General features: G+C 43.9%; 1 protein-coding gene across 2 annotated transcripts in view; it reads right to left on the bottom strand.

The window, feature by feature from the left end:
- Positions 1–11,954: 11,954 nt before the first annotated feature.
- FAM96B (family with sequence similarity 96 member B) overlaps positions 11,955–13,888 on the bottom strand; it is a 3,920-nt gene continuing 1,986 nt past the window's right edge. Inside the window, exons 1-5 of one of the 2 annotated variants that reach the window (XM_014942598.1) lie at positions 13,618–13,831; positions 13,440–13,519; positions 13,064–13,189; positions 12,711–12,756; positions 11,955–12,176 (exon numbers count right to left, since the gene is read on the bottom strand). In XM_014942598.1, the coding sequence (XP_014798084.1) occupies positions 12,079–12,176; positions 12,711–12,756; positions 13,064–13,189; positions 13,440–13,519; positions 13,618–13,759 (492 nt within the window). In that variant the 5' untranslated portion in view covers positions 13,760–13,831 and the 3' untranslated portion in view covers positions 11,955–12,078. Of the gene's footprint in view, positions 12,177–12,710; positions 12,757–13,063; positions 13,190–13,439; positions 13,520–13,617; positions 13,832–13,888 lie in introns of those variants that run through there. The other variant, XM_014942599.1, reaches the window with a different exon arrangement.

Here is a 13,888-nt window from a genome sequence, read left to right as displayed (position 1 = left end):
GTAAATACGGTGTCAAGTTTTCCTCACCATCACCCTTAAAAGTACAAATTAGTGTGTGCTGAACAGTTAAAGGGCTGACTGGTTCTGTTTGTGGGTTGTATGTAAATAGGTGATAGACCTTTTCAGGGGTAGCATCTGGTCTATTGCATTACCGTGGGGTTAATACACAGGGATGTAAAAGCAGGTTTTCAGGTTTTCAGTGATTTAAGGCTGCAGTTTCAACTGTGTAACTGTAGAAATGGTGGATTTTTCAGACTCAGCACTAACTCTTTTGTGAGAAAACCTGATAAATGTCTCGTCCGCCCTGCACCTGCGTTTGGGCATTGCCAAGGGAGGGCAGCACCCCCCTTTGGCCAAGGAGCTATGCTTTTTCTCCTAATTGCTCTTGCATTTAATGACAGGTAATATTTCAGGTTGAGTAGTGGTGGCCGTGAATTGGGGCTGCAACAATAACATGTGAGAAAGAGGAGCTTTGGAGTCAATAGGAATCGACATAGCTTAGAAAGCTCACACAGGGTGTGCCCAGGGGGAAATGCAAGCAGAAACCTAAATAAATCCATTATTATATCTACAAAATTAATCACCAGTTGGTTCCTCTCATGGCTGGGCTTCCTCTCAGCTGCAGACCAGAAATTCTAAGGGTCACTGATAGACACTGCAAAAGAATATAGTACTGTTTGCATTGTTCAGGTAGAAAATGATAAAATAAGTACTTTTTAAGTCCATTGCTTGTAACATAAAGCAAAGGCCTCTGTCTTTCTGAAACTCTTGGAAAAGAGTGCAAAAAATAACTTGGGATAAGAATAACTGGAAACATGGTTCATCTTGCTGCAGTTTTGAGTTTCTTACCACCTTGAGTAAGCTCAGAAGCCTCCAGCCCCAGATAACCCCCGACCAGCTGCTCCAGGTGAATCATTGCTTGGAAAAAAAGACCTTGCACAAGCGACGTATCTAATTTCATTTTTGCCTGGGCAGTTCCCCCACTGCTTTTTCACAGAGTGCACCTCACTGTCCTGTTAGAATATACTTGGAAAAAGCGTTATGTCTCAGTCTAACTTCATATTTGCCCTGATTTTTATTTTTTTTAGATTGGAGTTTACTTCTTACCGACACAGCAACTGCTCCTGCCGCAAGAGCCAGCCTTTGGATACCCCCTCGGTTTCCTCAGTCACCGCGGAACAGACACATTACCACGTACTGTATGTCATCAGCTGTTTGCCCCTATTGCATTTCAAGCCTGAAGTAAAATCAGAAGATGACCTAAGATATTTCCATAATTATTTTCTTTTATCACCCCTGATTCCTCTTCTTCAGTGTTAGACCTGTCACGACCCATGTGGGTGACATACATCGTCCGTCCATGAGCGGAACGCTAAATATCCTGTTACAATTCCTGGAGGATGTATACTCCTTAGTGTGGATTTCAGAGGCCCTTTACAAGAAATATCTAGAAGTCTGATACCATGAAGAGGTTCCTGAATTTACAGATTGCAACAGACACTTGGTTTAAGGAGTGAGCAAAGCAGATGTCTGTCTGTCTGTCTGAGAAGTACATCATGGTAAGGAAACAAATGGCAAATGTAAGATTTATTGTTTACCAGCAGTAGCTTTTGGCAGGAGGAATGAATCTATTTACAATAACAAATTAAAGGAGCTGTACTGGGTCAGACTCAGCTTACAGCCAGTTTCCAGCAGCTGTCAGTAGGAGATATCTGAACAAGAATGGACAATAAGAATATGATAAACGCAATTAAAGCTCCCCCCAAACAACCACCAGGCTAAAACTATTCCTTTTGTTCAGAGGCCCTTGATGTGTCTCCTTTGCATATTTTTCTAAGAGCTTTTAACCCATGTAGATTTTTGATACCCTGCAATACCCCCAGTATTGTGAAGCAGAGAAAAGATTTCCCTCGTGTCCTCTTCATACATGTATTGATTTTATAGCTTTCTGCAGTAATTGTCTCCCTTGGCTGAGAAACCGACAGTATTCAGTCACTCCTGCTATAAGCACAATCCCTGCTCGCCCTTCTCTGTATCTTTTCTAATACCTCTTTTTTAGAAATTAGAGGACAAGAAGTGAATTAGAAATACAGATTACTTAAACTGCATGTGCCCGTGGACTTCCACAGGGGACAGTGATGCTTTCTGCTTTCTTTGTGAACCCTGAGAATTCCCAGCGTCTGCTCACGCTGTCACCTGAGCAGTGAGTAATGTTTTCATGGACACACTGTAACTCTCTTTTCGGGATTTAATGGACAGGAAGGTGGGTAGGAAACAGCCTAAAGCTGCCCTTGGTAATCCGCAGAGCCCATTTCTTTCACCTCCTGCAGGACAATGTCTTCAGAAGTTGCCTGTTAACTGGCATCTTCCACATAGTACTGAAGGAGAGATGTGCAGGAACTTGCAGAAGGAAAGTTATAGTTGTGAGGGAAAACTTCTCTGTTTCAAGAGATTACAGGGAGGGTGCCAGGGGCGCAGCAGATTGCGCCAGGGACAAAGCACCACTTCATTTCAACACATAACAGAGATATCTAAGGAAAGAACATCTGGGGATGTGGTGTCTGAAAACCTGAGAAAAGTCATCATGTTGTAGATGTTTCCCTGAATATGACAGGTGAAGGAGGAAGGTCTTGCAGTGAGACCCCCAAAGTCTCTGAGGTGCTCTGAGGAAATGACCAACACGCTTCCAGCGCCCAGAGTCGCATCGAGGGATGGACATAAGGCAGAAACACAATTTATAATGTTTGTAGCAATATAAAGTGAAACCTTAACTGTGCTGCCCTCTTCTGTGTACTAGATAAGAAAAAAAAAAGACAAGTATTTTTTAATCTCTCTTGTCCTACACAGAGAACTTTAGTTTTGTGCCCAAATGTGCATTTATAATGCTTAGAATTGCTGCACCTTACGTAAGGCTCCTGTTGGGGACCAGAATTATAACACAGCTGCCCTTTTGCTTTCGGTTATAAAGTCTGATCTTGTTTCCCTTGTGGGGAAAAATCCATTTCCCTTTCATTTCAACAAATGAAAGCTTGAAGCAGGGACAGAAACTCCCAGCCACAGGGAGACTTCTGAATTTGAATTAGAAAGGCTTTACACTTCTTTATAAACCCGTGCAGAATTTGTGGTGAGTGGTGTCATGGAATTGTTCATGTAAAGTGTGAGGAATTTGGATGGGAGAGATATTATCATCTGCTCCAGGAGAAACTCAGATTTGTCCGGTTGGTATGTGCTGAGTTTGGCAAATTCCACACTTGCATCACAGCATCAACGGGCATCTCAGCTCCTTCCAAATGTCTCATTTCCTGCTTTGCCTCTGCTGCCATTCCACGTATGATGCAGAGCTCCAGAATTCTTACTGCAGGATGGCACTAGAATCAAACAACATTTCTTACATTTTAAAAGTTCTTTCTCATTTTATTCTTGAGAAAGAATTTAATAATAATTATGATAATCATAATATGCTTCATGATCTACCACTTTCTCTCCAAAAAATAGGAAATGATCAGGGTCTAGGCTCATGATAAAATACAGAGCACAAGCATAAACTGCAGTAATAGAACGGTGTGAAGCGTGTCCCTTATATAAAGAGGGTTATAGACAGTAGATTTGAAAAATATTATTTTCTGAAAGCAATTAATTTCAAAGCCAACCCTAACTAGGAGAAGCTGCATCAAAACTCCAGTGCTAAAAAAAGTCTCTCAGTCCTAAAGATAAAGCTGCAAAGTCTTGACGCATATCAAGTACATGGCCCTTATATAAAGAGGGTTATAGACAGTAGACTTGAAAAATACTATTTTCTGAAAGCAAATGCAGATCTTAATTTCAAAGCCAACTCTAACTAGGAGAAGCTGTATCAAAACTCCAGTGCTAAAAGAAGTCCTAAAGATAAAGCTGCAAAATCTTGACGCATATCAAGGACATGCGCCAACCCTAACTAGGAGAAGCTGCATCAAAACTCCAGTGCTAAAAAAAGTCTCTCAGTCCTAAAGATAAAGCTGCAAAGTCTTGACGCATATCAAGTACATGGTCCAGCCAAAGCAGTTACAGTGAAGCAGGTAAGAAATAACTTTTTCTTCCTGTTCATCTTATTCCCCCCACGAGCCAATTCCCCACAGGGAGTGAGCACCAGCACATGGAAACCTTCGGCGAGGCACCGGCCCGCTGAGCTGCTGGGCATGTGCCAGGGAATTATCACTCAGCTCTCGATCTCCACACGACTCCTGCTTGAGGGCAGAGTTCCCCAGCAGAGGTTTCTCTGACAGGCACATTACAGTGTAAATCTTTGGGCATTTTAAGCAGACTTCCTTAATTTTCCAAATCATCCAAGCTACTTATATTCAAAGAAGGACTCGGTGATCCCCCCATTCTCTGCTGGTAATGAAATTCAGCGAATTGGTTGCCTTTCATGGCGTTTTTCCCTGTTTACATTTTTGGAAATGAGACCAGAATCCAGCCCTTGACAGTCTTTCCCCTTTTCTACACTTACTCACAGCAGTAATTAACAGGAACCCGGCAAACGCTTCCTCGGCATCAGACTCTCACGTCAAAAGCGTCAAGTCTGTGATTTCACTGCCTGCTCATGCACCCAGGGCTGTGAGAGGAAAATGGTCTTTATTCAACAATTAATGTCAAAAAGAATATGATGAATACAGTAAATTGCTTTTCTGCCGGGGCTCTTGCTTTCCACACTCACCCCTTCCTTTCATAATCTTTCCCAAAGAAAGGGTTATATATTTGCATTACTCCTCTGCTCTAGCACATCAGCACTGCCAGAATCATTGAGATGAATCTACAGCCTTCTAAGGTAACAGCAGCATGTAGCTAGGCAACAAAAAAGAATATAGTATTTTTCAGGAAGGAGGACTTTTCTAGATGATCTCATACAGATGCAGTGCTTTTTTTGCCTTATAAGAAGAAAAGGGTTCATTGGAGAAATGACTCTGTCATCCTGTCGCCATCAAGTCATACCGATGTACAGGCTTCCCTTGATTAGCTGTGAAAGGACATAACAATGCATTGTATACTGTTCCTATTTATTTCTCTAGATCTGTTACATATTTGTACGGATTTTTAGAAAGACTAAAACCCACAAATGATTTTATGGCAGATTTCATTAACCATCATCCTAATTAAAATTGAATGCTTCAATAATTACCAAGCCAGCTGAAATAAATTGTGTCTCAGTTCAGCTGAAACTGTGTCAGCTTGAAAAAAAAAGATTTTATGAGTGGAGAAGGCACCCTGTTGTATGCACAGTCCAGCACTGTACGAAGGGACAGGGATATTGTGAACAGTGAGCACGGATTTTATGCATGTGAGGAGATTAATTTGGTTAATTGCAAGCAGGTACAACACAGGAATCCCTGCCTTGGTGCCCCGGACAAATCTAGCAGACAGAGGATGACAGAGGTGCCAGGCTGCTTCCTGGGCTGTGGGGGGACAATTCCAGGCTGGAGAGGCAGCAGGAGCTCTGAGATGCTGGATGAAGACATCTTCCCTTGTTTCTCACCCGGCTTTGTGCTGACCAGGTCTCAGGACAGCCGCTGACCCCTGCAAAGCACTGTCTGCTGGGGTGCTGTCATTGTGAGAGCACACGCTCTGCTCACTGCAATTTCTGTGGCAAGCATTTTTCTTTCTGGTCCAGCCCCGAACGTAGCTAATTGGAAACATTACATCACAGTCTTGGCAGCTTTCATCTATGTATTTCCTCTCTTTGGCACGTTCTTTTATTTGTGTGCTCCAGAGCCCGTTCTGTGGGATGGCTTCCATTCCTCCCAGCTGGACCGAGGCACGATTCATTCCACGTTGCATCTTTCATCCTGTCCTTCTTGGTGGTGAAGCTGGGATTGCCCCGTTAGGCACGCGAGCCAAAAAAAGACACAATTTATTTGTAGTCGGTGAAAGACTCAAGCAAGTTTTAAGAGGATGAAGACAGGATCAGAGTGAAATGTCAGAGGAAGGTACCGTCTTCATAAAATTTTAGCAAAGTTCCTGCAGTTTTAAGGATTAGTAGGGTATGTTGCAAGTGCTAAACTAGTACGACACATTAACTGATGTGTATACAGTTTGCATCTAAGCTAGAATGTTTATTTATTCAGCCATAAATGCAGAAAATTATTAATTATATGACTTGGTAATTGCACAAGTACATCACCTGTGGGGTTAAGTGCTGAGACTACACATGGACTGAAACCTGTACACGCAAATGGCATATGCATTTAGAGTAAGGCAGTTGTGATTGAAGTTAAAGCCAGTACAATGTTTTCTTTTTGTTTGAAAAAATAAATTAGCTCTCAGTTGTTTTACTAGATGCGGCCCAATATTCTTCTTACCAGCAAAAATAAATGTGACAAGACTTCACCACTTCTATGCTAAAAATATAATCCAGAGTATAACCTCAATTAAAGCTCTAAATTTGCAGGATCAGACCCAGAATGGTGAGTCTGAAGGGGAAGGGGAAGAAATGGTTTGAATAACAGCTCCTCTTTCCAGCTCCCAGTCAATTTTGTTATTGGAAAGAATGATTAATAAAGTAGAATTTGACAGGCTCTTTACATTATTGACTTATGTTTCAAAAAACAATGTCTGAAATGCATTGTTGTGAAAATAGTCAGTACCAATTTGAAGAGAAGCAATTTGTGTGACTCATTCCTAATCATTATTTTCTGTCTACCTCAAAAGTAATTGTGTTTTTTTAAAAAAGTTTGGCTGCAGTGTTAATGAAACTATTTTCTGATTTTCAGTAATAAAACTAGTTTTGTTCTATTAAAACTGTTAGGAAAAAAAATTTGGAATCTATTGGCATCTATTGTTTTTCTCTGCAAGTATTTCAGGCTACACGGGTGATTTATTTGTCACTTTGCAGGGGAAATAAAAAGTATTGCTGCTTAGATACCTTCATAATCCTTAGCCAGAGCATGTGCCAGCTCTTCCATTAGCAGAAGTGCAGGGAAATCAAGCTGCCAGGCAGCCTGGGGTTAAGCAACCTCCCGAGGTTCTTTTGGTCAAAGCCATGTGTGACACATCTGATGGGAACCCAGATGAAACTAATTTGGGTAGATGAAGGGGAAAAAAAAGTGCTACGATAAACCATCATCTCGAAGTTACAGCAAAATAACGGGGAGGATCAGGTCCAGCTGAGAGTGTTTGGCAGCGATGACTTGCCAGTTGTTTGGGTCTTTCTTGTTTGGCTCAGCGTGGTCACAGCTGCTGCCATGCTCTTTGGCCACTGCACTTACCATCTGGCAAGGTATGCATCTCCCTTTCTCAACTAAAAGTGCTAGTTTTATGTAGATAACTTGTCCTCCTGCTGCTTGTGACCCGCCTGCAGTGGGACAGCAAGGGATTCCTTGCTATCTGCAGCAGTGTGAGGGATGTACCAGCCCAGCAAGAGGGCAGAGGGGACCATGCTGTGGCCGTGCCTTGGCCACAGGCCCTAGGTGGGAATCTCCCCTTCAGGCAGCCAGATTGTAGGGAAGGAGGAAAGCAGAGGGCTGGGAGGTGTCTGGCATAAGAAGCCAAATCGGGAGCTTGTTTATTTCCCCCACAATTTGGAGGACAAAGCCTCCAGCGCTGTAGGAACTCCCTGTTCATGTTGCCACAGACCGAGGCAGCACTGAAAGATGTTGTTCTTTCTCTTCCTGTGCCTTCCCAAAGCAGCTGCTCCCTATTCCCATCTTATATTTGTTCCACAGACTTGCTGGAAATATAACTTCTGCCCTGTTCTCCCCCTCCAGCCCTGCGCACGGAGCTGAGCTAATGCCAGGCACCAGAGACTGTTTTAATTTCTGTACTGAAGAGGGCAACCCTGGCATCTGAAGCTGTGTGTGCTGCAACCAGAGGCTGAAAAGGAACAAAACCGATGAGACAACTGGCAAGTTACCCCGTGACCCCGAGGAGTGTGTGAACGAAGAGAGCAGTGTTTCCAACCATCCAAACCACCAGGGTGTTTTCATCGCCGCAGACGGGGCTGTGCCTGTGATCCACAAAGTCAAGGAAGGGAGACAGCCTGCCACAGGACACAAAAGCTCTTTGCAGGTAGGAGATGAAGAAATGGATAAATTGATAGTGAGAAATAGGCAAGAAGGTTACAGAATGTGATACCGTGTCTTGTGCAGCTACTGATGTGTGTCGAACGAAATCAGGGCTCTGCTACTTGCACATTTTGTAAAAACATAGTGTGTCTTTACTATTTTGTGGAATGAAAAAAATTTCATGTCCTTTCTATTAAATGTTGCTGGCAAATGGCTGTGAGACATCCCAGCAGACTGAGACCCAGACAGGTAACAGCCTCAGCTTCCCCTGGTTTAATTCTCTTTGCTGATACTTACCTTTCCATAGTAACATTTGAAAGATTTTGCTATGAACTTTTCTTTTGTTTAGGGAAAAAAGTTGACTCTGCCACTGGTTCAGTCTGTGTTTACACCACACACTGCACTTTGTAAAGGGAAAGCAGTGTATTTGTCTGCTTGACAGGCGAAAGGGAAATGTTTTTAACAGCTGTAAAAAAAATCCCACATTGTAAAACATGTCGTTTATAAATCAAAGCTCCAGAGGGAGATCTTTATCAAAGCGCATTATTAAGGTAAACACATCAATCTTAAGCCTGGCCAGACCAAAATAGCTTTTTTTAACTCTCGGTTCCCAGTGTGTGGTACACATTGCTCCACCCAAGGAGCACAAGAAACATTGCCAGAGAAGTGTGAAGTTCCTCCATGGACAGTTCAGTTGTGTTGTTGCATACAGAGCTGCTCAGCTGCTTCCCTGCCACTCACCAAATCGGGGGGGACGGATTAAAAGTCTTGAGAAGTTTGAGATGGGTGGTAGCAGGGAGCAGCAGGGGAGAGGTCTGTGGTGGGACCCCAAAAGCACCAATGCACCCACCACATTGGTCTGTGGGCTCCAAGGCAGCACCCAGCAAAACCAGTTGCCCTGGGGAGCTCCTGAGAGCCACCCAGCCACTCTTGAAGTCCCTCCAGAGCCCAGGGATGGGAACAGATGCCTGCTGCTGGCATTTTTCCTGAATGAGCCTGTTTGTATTCAATGCAGCTGCTCTAAAGGGTCACAGTTTCTGACGGAATGTGTCCTATTACAAAGCATTCCAGAGGCTAAATTTAGGGGTGGCTTTTTGGAAAAATAAAAGTCTAAAAATAAGTATTTGTAGCCAATTAATGTTTGGTTTTTTTCTCCCACTTTATCTCCGTACAGCAGGAGCCAGCTAATGATCGTTAAAACGAGGGAAGGGAGGATTTTTGCTAGGACTGGCAGTACGTTATCATTCAGCAAGGATCCAGGCTGAGGGAGCCTGTACAGGAGGACCCGTTATCTTCAGCTAAGTCATGGAGGTTTGTCCTTACTGTTGTTTCCATCGACTCATAAATATAACATCCACAGCACTTAAAGAAACATGCCAGATCCACAGTAACAGAGTTCTCCATCCCTAAGCAGCAGAAGTCAGACCTTTTCTTTCATATCCCACAATAGAGTCCCTTTGCTGAAAAGTCACCCCCAGCTATATACTATAAATTTAAACAATCTAACCCCATACTGTTGCTTCTCTGGAAAGGTAAATGGTGCAAAGCGCACCCCCAGGGTGTATGATGTGCTTCACGAGGCAAGTGCCAACAGCCCAATAAATTATTTAACAATATTATTATGTAGTGGTGAAAGCCAAGCAGAGAGATTCAACAAAGCATAATTTCCTGATTCCTTCTTTATTTGGAGCGCAGGTTGAAACAATCTGTTGGCAGCTTAGTCATCCTTCTGTTATCCCCCTGGCACATATCTGCATTCCTTTCTTCCCCAAAATCTGGGAGGGCAAAATTCGTTTTCTATTAAAGAAAAAACACCAACCCAGAAAACAAAATTAAAGCAAGCAGGTGTGCTGCCTGCGAGCTGCCTGCATCCATCACCACGGCTGCAGTTTCAGTTGTGGTGCAGATGCTGGCAACACCGGAACAAATCAATTCAGTGACTCAGCAAGAGAGGCAGAGAGGAGACACAGCATTAACAGCTGGGTCATTCCGCTCCCTTCCCGATATTAGTACTACATAAATATTGTCTTTATTTGCAGTTTCATTCATGCATTCAAGCACGTGCTGACCATTCAAAGGATGCTAAGCAAATATGCAGATTAAAGCTGACTTTCTGTAGAAGCCCTCTGCAAACTGGGGGCCTTGTTTCTGAACCAGGAAGATTTGTATTGGTTTCTGTCCTATTTGGCTACGTGACTTTAGGCGTCACACTGGGCTCACCACTGCCTCGGGCTCCTCAGCTGCTCAGCACAGAGCAGACTGGACTACGAGGCTGTGGTTTACATACTGCTCATAAGCTTCACCGTTTTTAAAATAGCATATGAAACCCTCCAAGAGAAACCACCACTGAAGTGTAAAGCACTACCATCAAACAGGTGAGGGCAATCTGCTTTATAAAAAGTGTATCTGCTACTCTCCAGCTGATTGATGAAGGAAACATTACATGTGTGCAGGCACCAAAATACCCAATAGGATTTCTTTTACAGGTTGTTCTACATTACATGTGTGCAGGCACCAAAATACCCGATAGGATTTCTTAACAGGTTGTTACTTTTCCACATGGTCCACAATTAGAAACATCTTTTACAGAAGTCCAAATCAATTCTGGAATTCTATCTTAATGATTTTTTGTATTGTCAACTTCTGCCAAAGACAATAGTTTACTAAATGCCACATTTCCTGGAGCAGAAGCATAGGCTACCAATTATTATTATGAAATCTCAGTATGTTTAAAGCAAAACTTGTCATTTTAGTGGCAAACTTTGCCAGGAGAGTCTTTCAGCAGAGGGCAGCTGGACTGTTCATACTGGAAACCATCAATGACTCTCTCCTATATTGTCAAAAATGTGCACGTGAAAAAAAACAACCCTACCCTAAAGGTACTGTATTTCTGTACTTATTTATACTGTATTTAATGAGTCATTAAAAAAAATAAATCATGTTTTATACAGGTCTAAAGAGCCCTCCACATTTGGCTAATCCAAGTTAGTATACTAAAAACCAGGCAGATGATTTAAAAGGGCTTACACTTACTCCTAAAAGGATTTCTTAACAGGTTGTTACTTTTCCACATGGTCCACAATTAGAAACATCTTTTACAGAAGTCCAAATCAATTCTGGAATTCTATCTTAATGATTTTTTGTATTGTCAACTTCTGCCAAAGACAATAGTTTACTAAATGCCACATTTCCTGGAGCAGAAGCATAGGCTACCAATTATTATTATGAAATCTCAGTATGTTTAAAGCAAAACTTGTCATTTTAGTGGCAAACTTTGCCAGGAGAGTCTTTCAGCAGAGGGCAGCTGGACTGTTCATACTGGAATACCATGAATGACTCTCTCCTATATTGTCAAAAATGTGCACGTAAAGAAAAAAAAAACACCCTACCCTAAAGATACTGTATTTCTGTACTTATTTATACTGTATTTAATGAGTCATTAAAAAAAATAAATCATTGTACTTATTTATACTGTATTTAATGAGTCAAAAAAAAAAAAAAAAATCACGTTTTATACAGGTCTAAAGAGCCCTCCACATTTGGCTAATCCAAGTTAGTATACTAAAAACCAGGCAGATGATTTAAAAGGGCTTACACTTACTCCTAAAACGTGTTACAGCTTTGCACACATAAACTTACACATTTTTTGACATCTGTAGCTAAAATTATATTAGTAGTCCAAAACAGTCATAGCAATGTAAAGATTTTAACTGCCAATTGGTGCACTTGTAGAGTCCAGTGTGCAAAATCCACTTCTAAAATGCAGTTTATAACTAATTTTGGATAGTGAGAAATTGGTTAAACACAGGTTGAGACAAATCTTTTTAAAGAAAAATCCTACCAATGCAATGACTAATAAAATTTAAGTCAATTTGCTCCTGTAAGCTATGTACTATTTTTGTAGAAGTAATGAAACAGGTATTTAAGAAAATCCAAGTAATTTTATTTTGCTCATAGACATATGTATAGGGTAACACCAGCATCACCACTTATATACAAAATTAATCTGGCACAGCAGAACACCAACAACTTCCTCATCGGGCAGTTACGATCGAGCAGACAAACACTGATTCACCACTTCCAGTAAGTGAGAGTTTTCCAAGGCAGCTGCTACACGTTCTTTATCAGCAAGCTGTTTGTTGACTGTGTGGAAAAAAAAACACACACCACAAGAAACCGATCAAAACATTGGCATACAATGTCTTTTTAAAATTATTTTACAGTGAGATCCATAGCAACAGCATGGGGGATGTTTCTCAGGTAGGCCAATAACTCTGCAGATGCCAAGCAGGCCTAGCAGAGTTGCAGTCTAAAAATCAAAGCTTGCACGTTGCTGCAAGTTAAATGCATGAGTTGCTTGTGACTCAGCAGTGGGGGCTGCGTGTGTGTAGGTGTAACACCAGCAGAAATTTCCCCCCTTTCCCGAGTCCTCCATAACCCCAACAAATCACTGAGGAGTTGAGAGCGCAGGTTGCCCGGGGAGCTGTGTGGAGAACATGTCCCCATGTCATCACTGCACACGCCTGATGGGTGACATCCCCCAGAAGGTGACACACACACCGTCCCAGATGCTGCCCAGCTGCTCTGCACCTGTGGCATCCCTCTCCTCTCCCATTTGCAAGATTTAAAAAAAATAAATAATAAGATGACCACACAAGAGAGCACTAAAAGCCTTACCTGCATGCTCCGAGGCGTGTGTCCCTGGTGTTATGTGAACATCCAGCTTAAAAGGCACCGCAAAAGAAAAAGGGGACAAGTCAACACAACATGGGAAGCTCAACTTGAATAAGACAATAACAAAAAGAGTGAAAAAGGGATATTCTTGCCAATACTAGTTACTGTACAACAGCAGAGTAAAATAGAGTGTAAAATCACAGAATATCGTGTATTCCCACCTGCTGAAGCCTCCTTTGGGCTCCCTCTGCTTCCTGGGGGGCTTCCCCCACCCGTAACATGAAAATACTGGTTGTTTTTCGCTGTAAGTTCATTAGCTTTTCTTTCCGGGGCCCCCTCCCGCTCCCCGGACCCACCTTGAACCTCTCGGGCAGGGACCTGAGCAGCTTGACCTTGATGGAGAGCCCGATGAGGGTGGCCATGCTGCAGTGCGGGATGGTGGGGGTGAACTCCACCGCCACCGTGCTCTCCGCGTCATTCACCTGCGGGAAAACACACTGCCGCTGGACCCAAAACCCACCGCTTTTACCCCAAACCAGCAGGCGGCGTTTAACGTCACACCCAACCCGACCCAGCACTTCGCCGCTTCCAGATTTCTCCCCGGGCATGTTTTATTAAGTACTACGTTTAGCTGCGGCAGGCTGCTGTGAGGAAATAATTAAGTTAATGAGCGGTAGCGCTGCCCCGCGGTTGGCGGGCGCGTCCCGCAGCCCGGCCCGGTCCCGGTCTCACCTTCACCCGCATTTGCTCCACGACGTTCAGCTCCTCCAGGGTGAGGGGGTGCTCGGGGTCGTTAATGGAGCGGATGAGATGTGCCGGGTTAAGGAAAGCGGCCCCGCACACCCCCAAGGCCCGCTCCCGCACCCCCCGGCCCAGCCCGGCCCGGTCCCCCCCGCTCCCGGCAGGATATCGAAGATCTCCCGGTCGTCGATGGAGTCGGGCAGCTCATCGTCCTCCTCCCGCGCCGTCACGGGTCGCTCCCCCGAGCGGCGGTAGATGAGGGGGTTGGCGTTCTCCAGCGGCGCCCCGCCGCCCGGCCCCGGGCCCACCATGGCGGCCGCTCCCCGCCGCCTCCTCCGCCGCCGCCCGGCAGGAAGGAGCCCGGACGCTGTTCGCCGCCGCACCGGGAGCTGCAGGGGCGGTCGGTCCCCGCTTCCCCGTGGCGGGGGCGCCCTCCCGGG

This window comes from Calidris pugnax, unplaced genomic scaffold, assembly GCF_001431845.1.
Source record: "Calidris pugnax isolate Ruff unplaced genomic scaffold, ASM143184v1 scaffold28, whole genome shotgun sequence".
Classification (NCBI taxonomy): domain Eukaryota; kingdom Metazoa; phylum Chordata; class Aves; order Charadriiformes; family Scolopacidae; genus Calidris; species Calidris pugnax.
The sequence above is the reverse complement of the archived record's forward strand: the minus strand, read 5'-3'. Positions and strand labels throughout refer to the sequence as shown.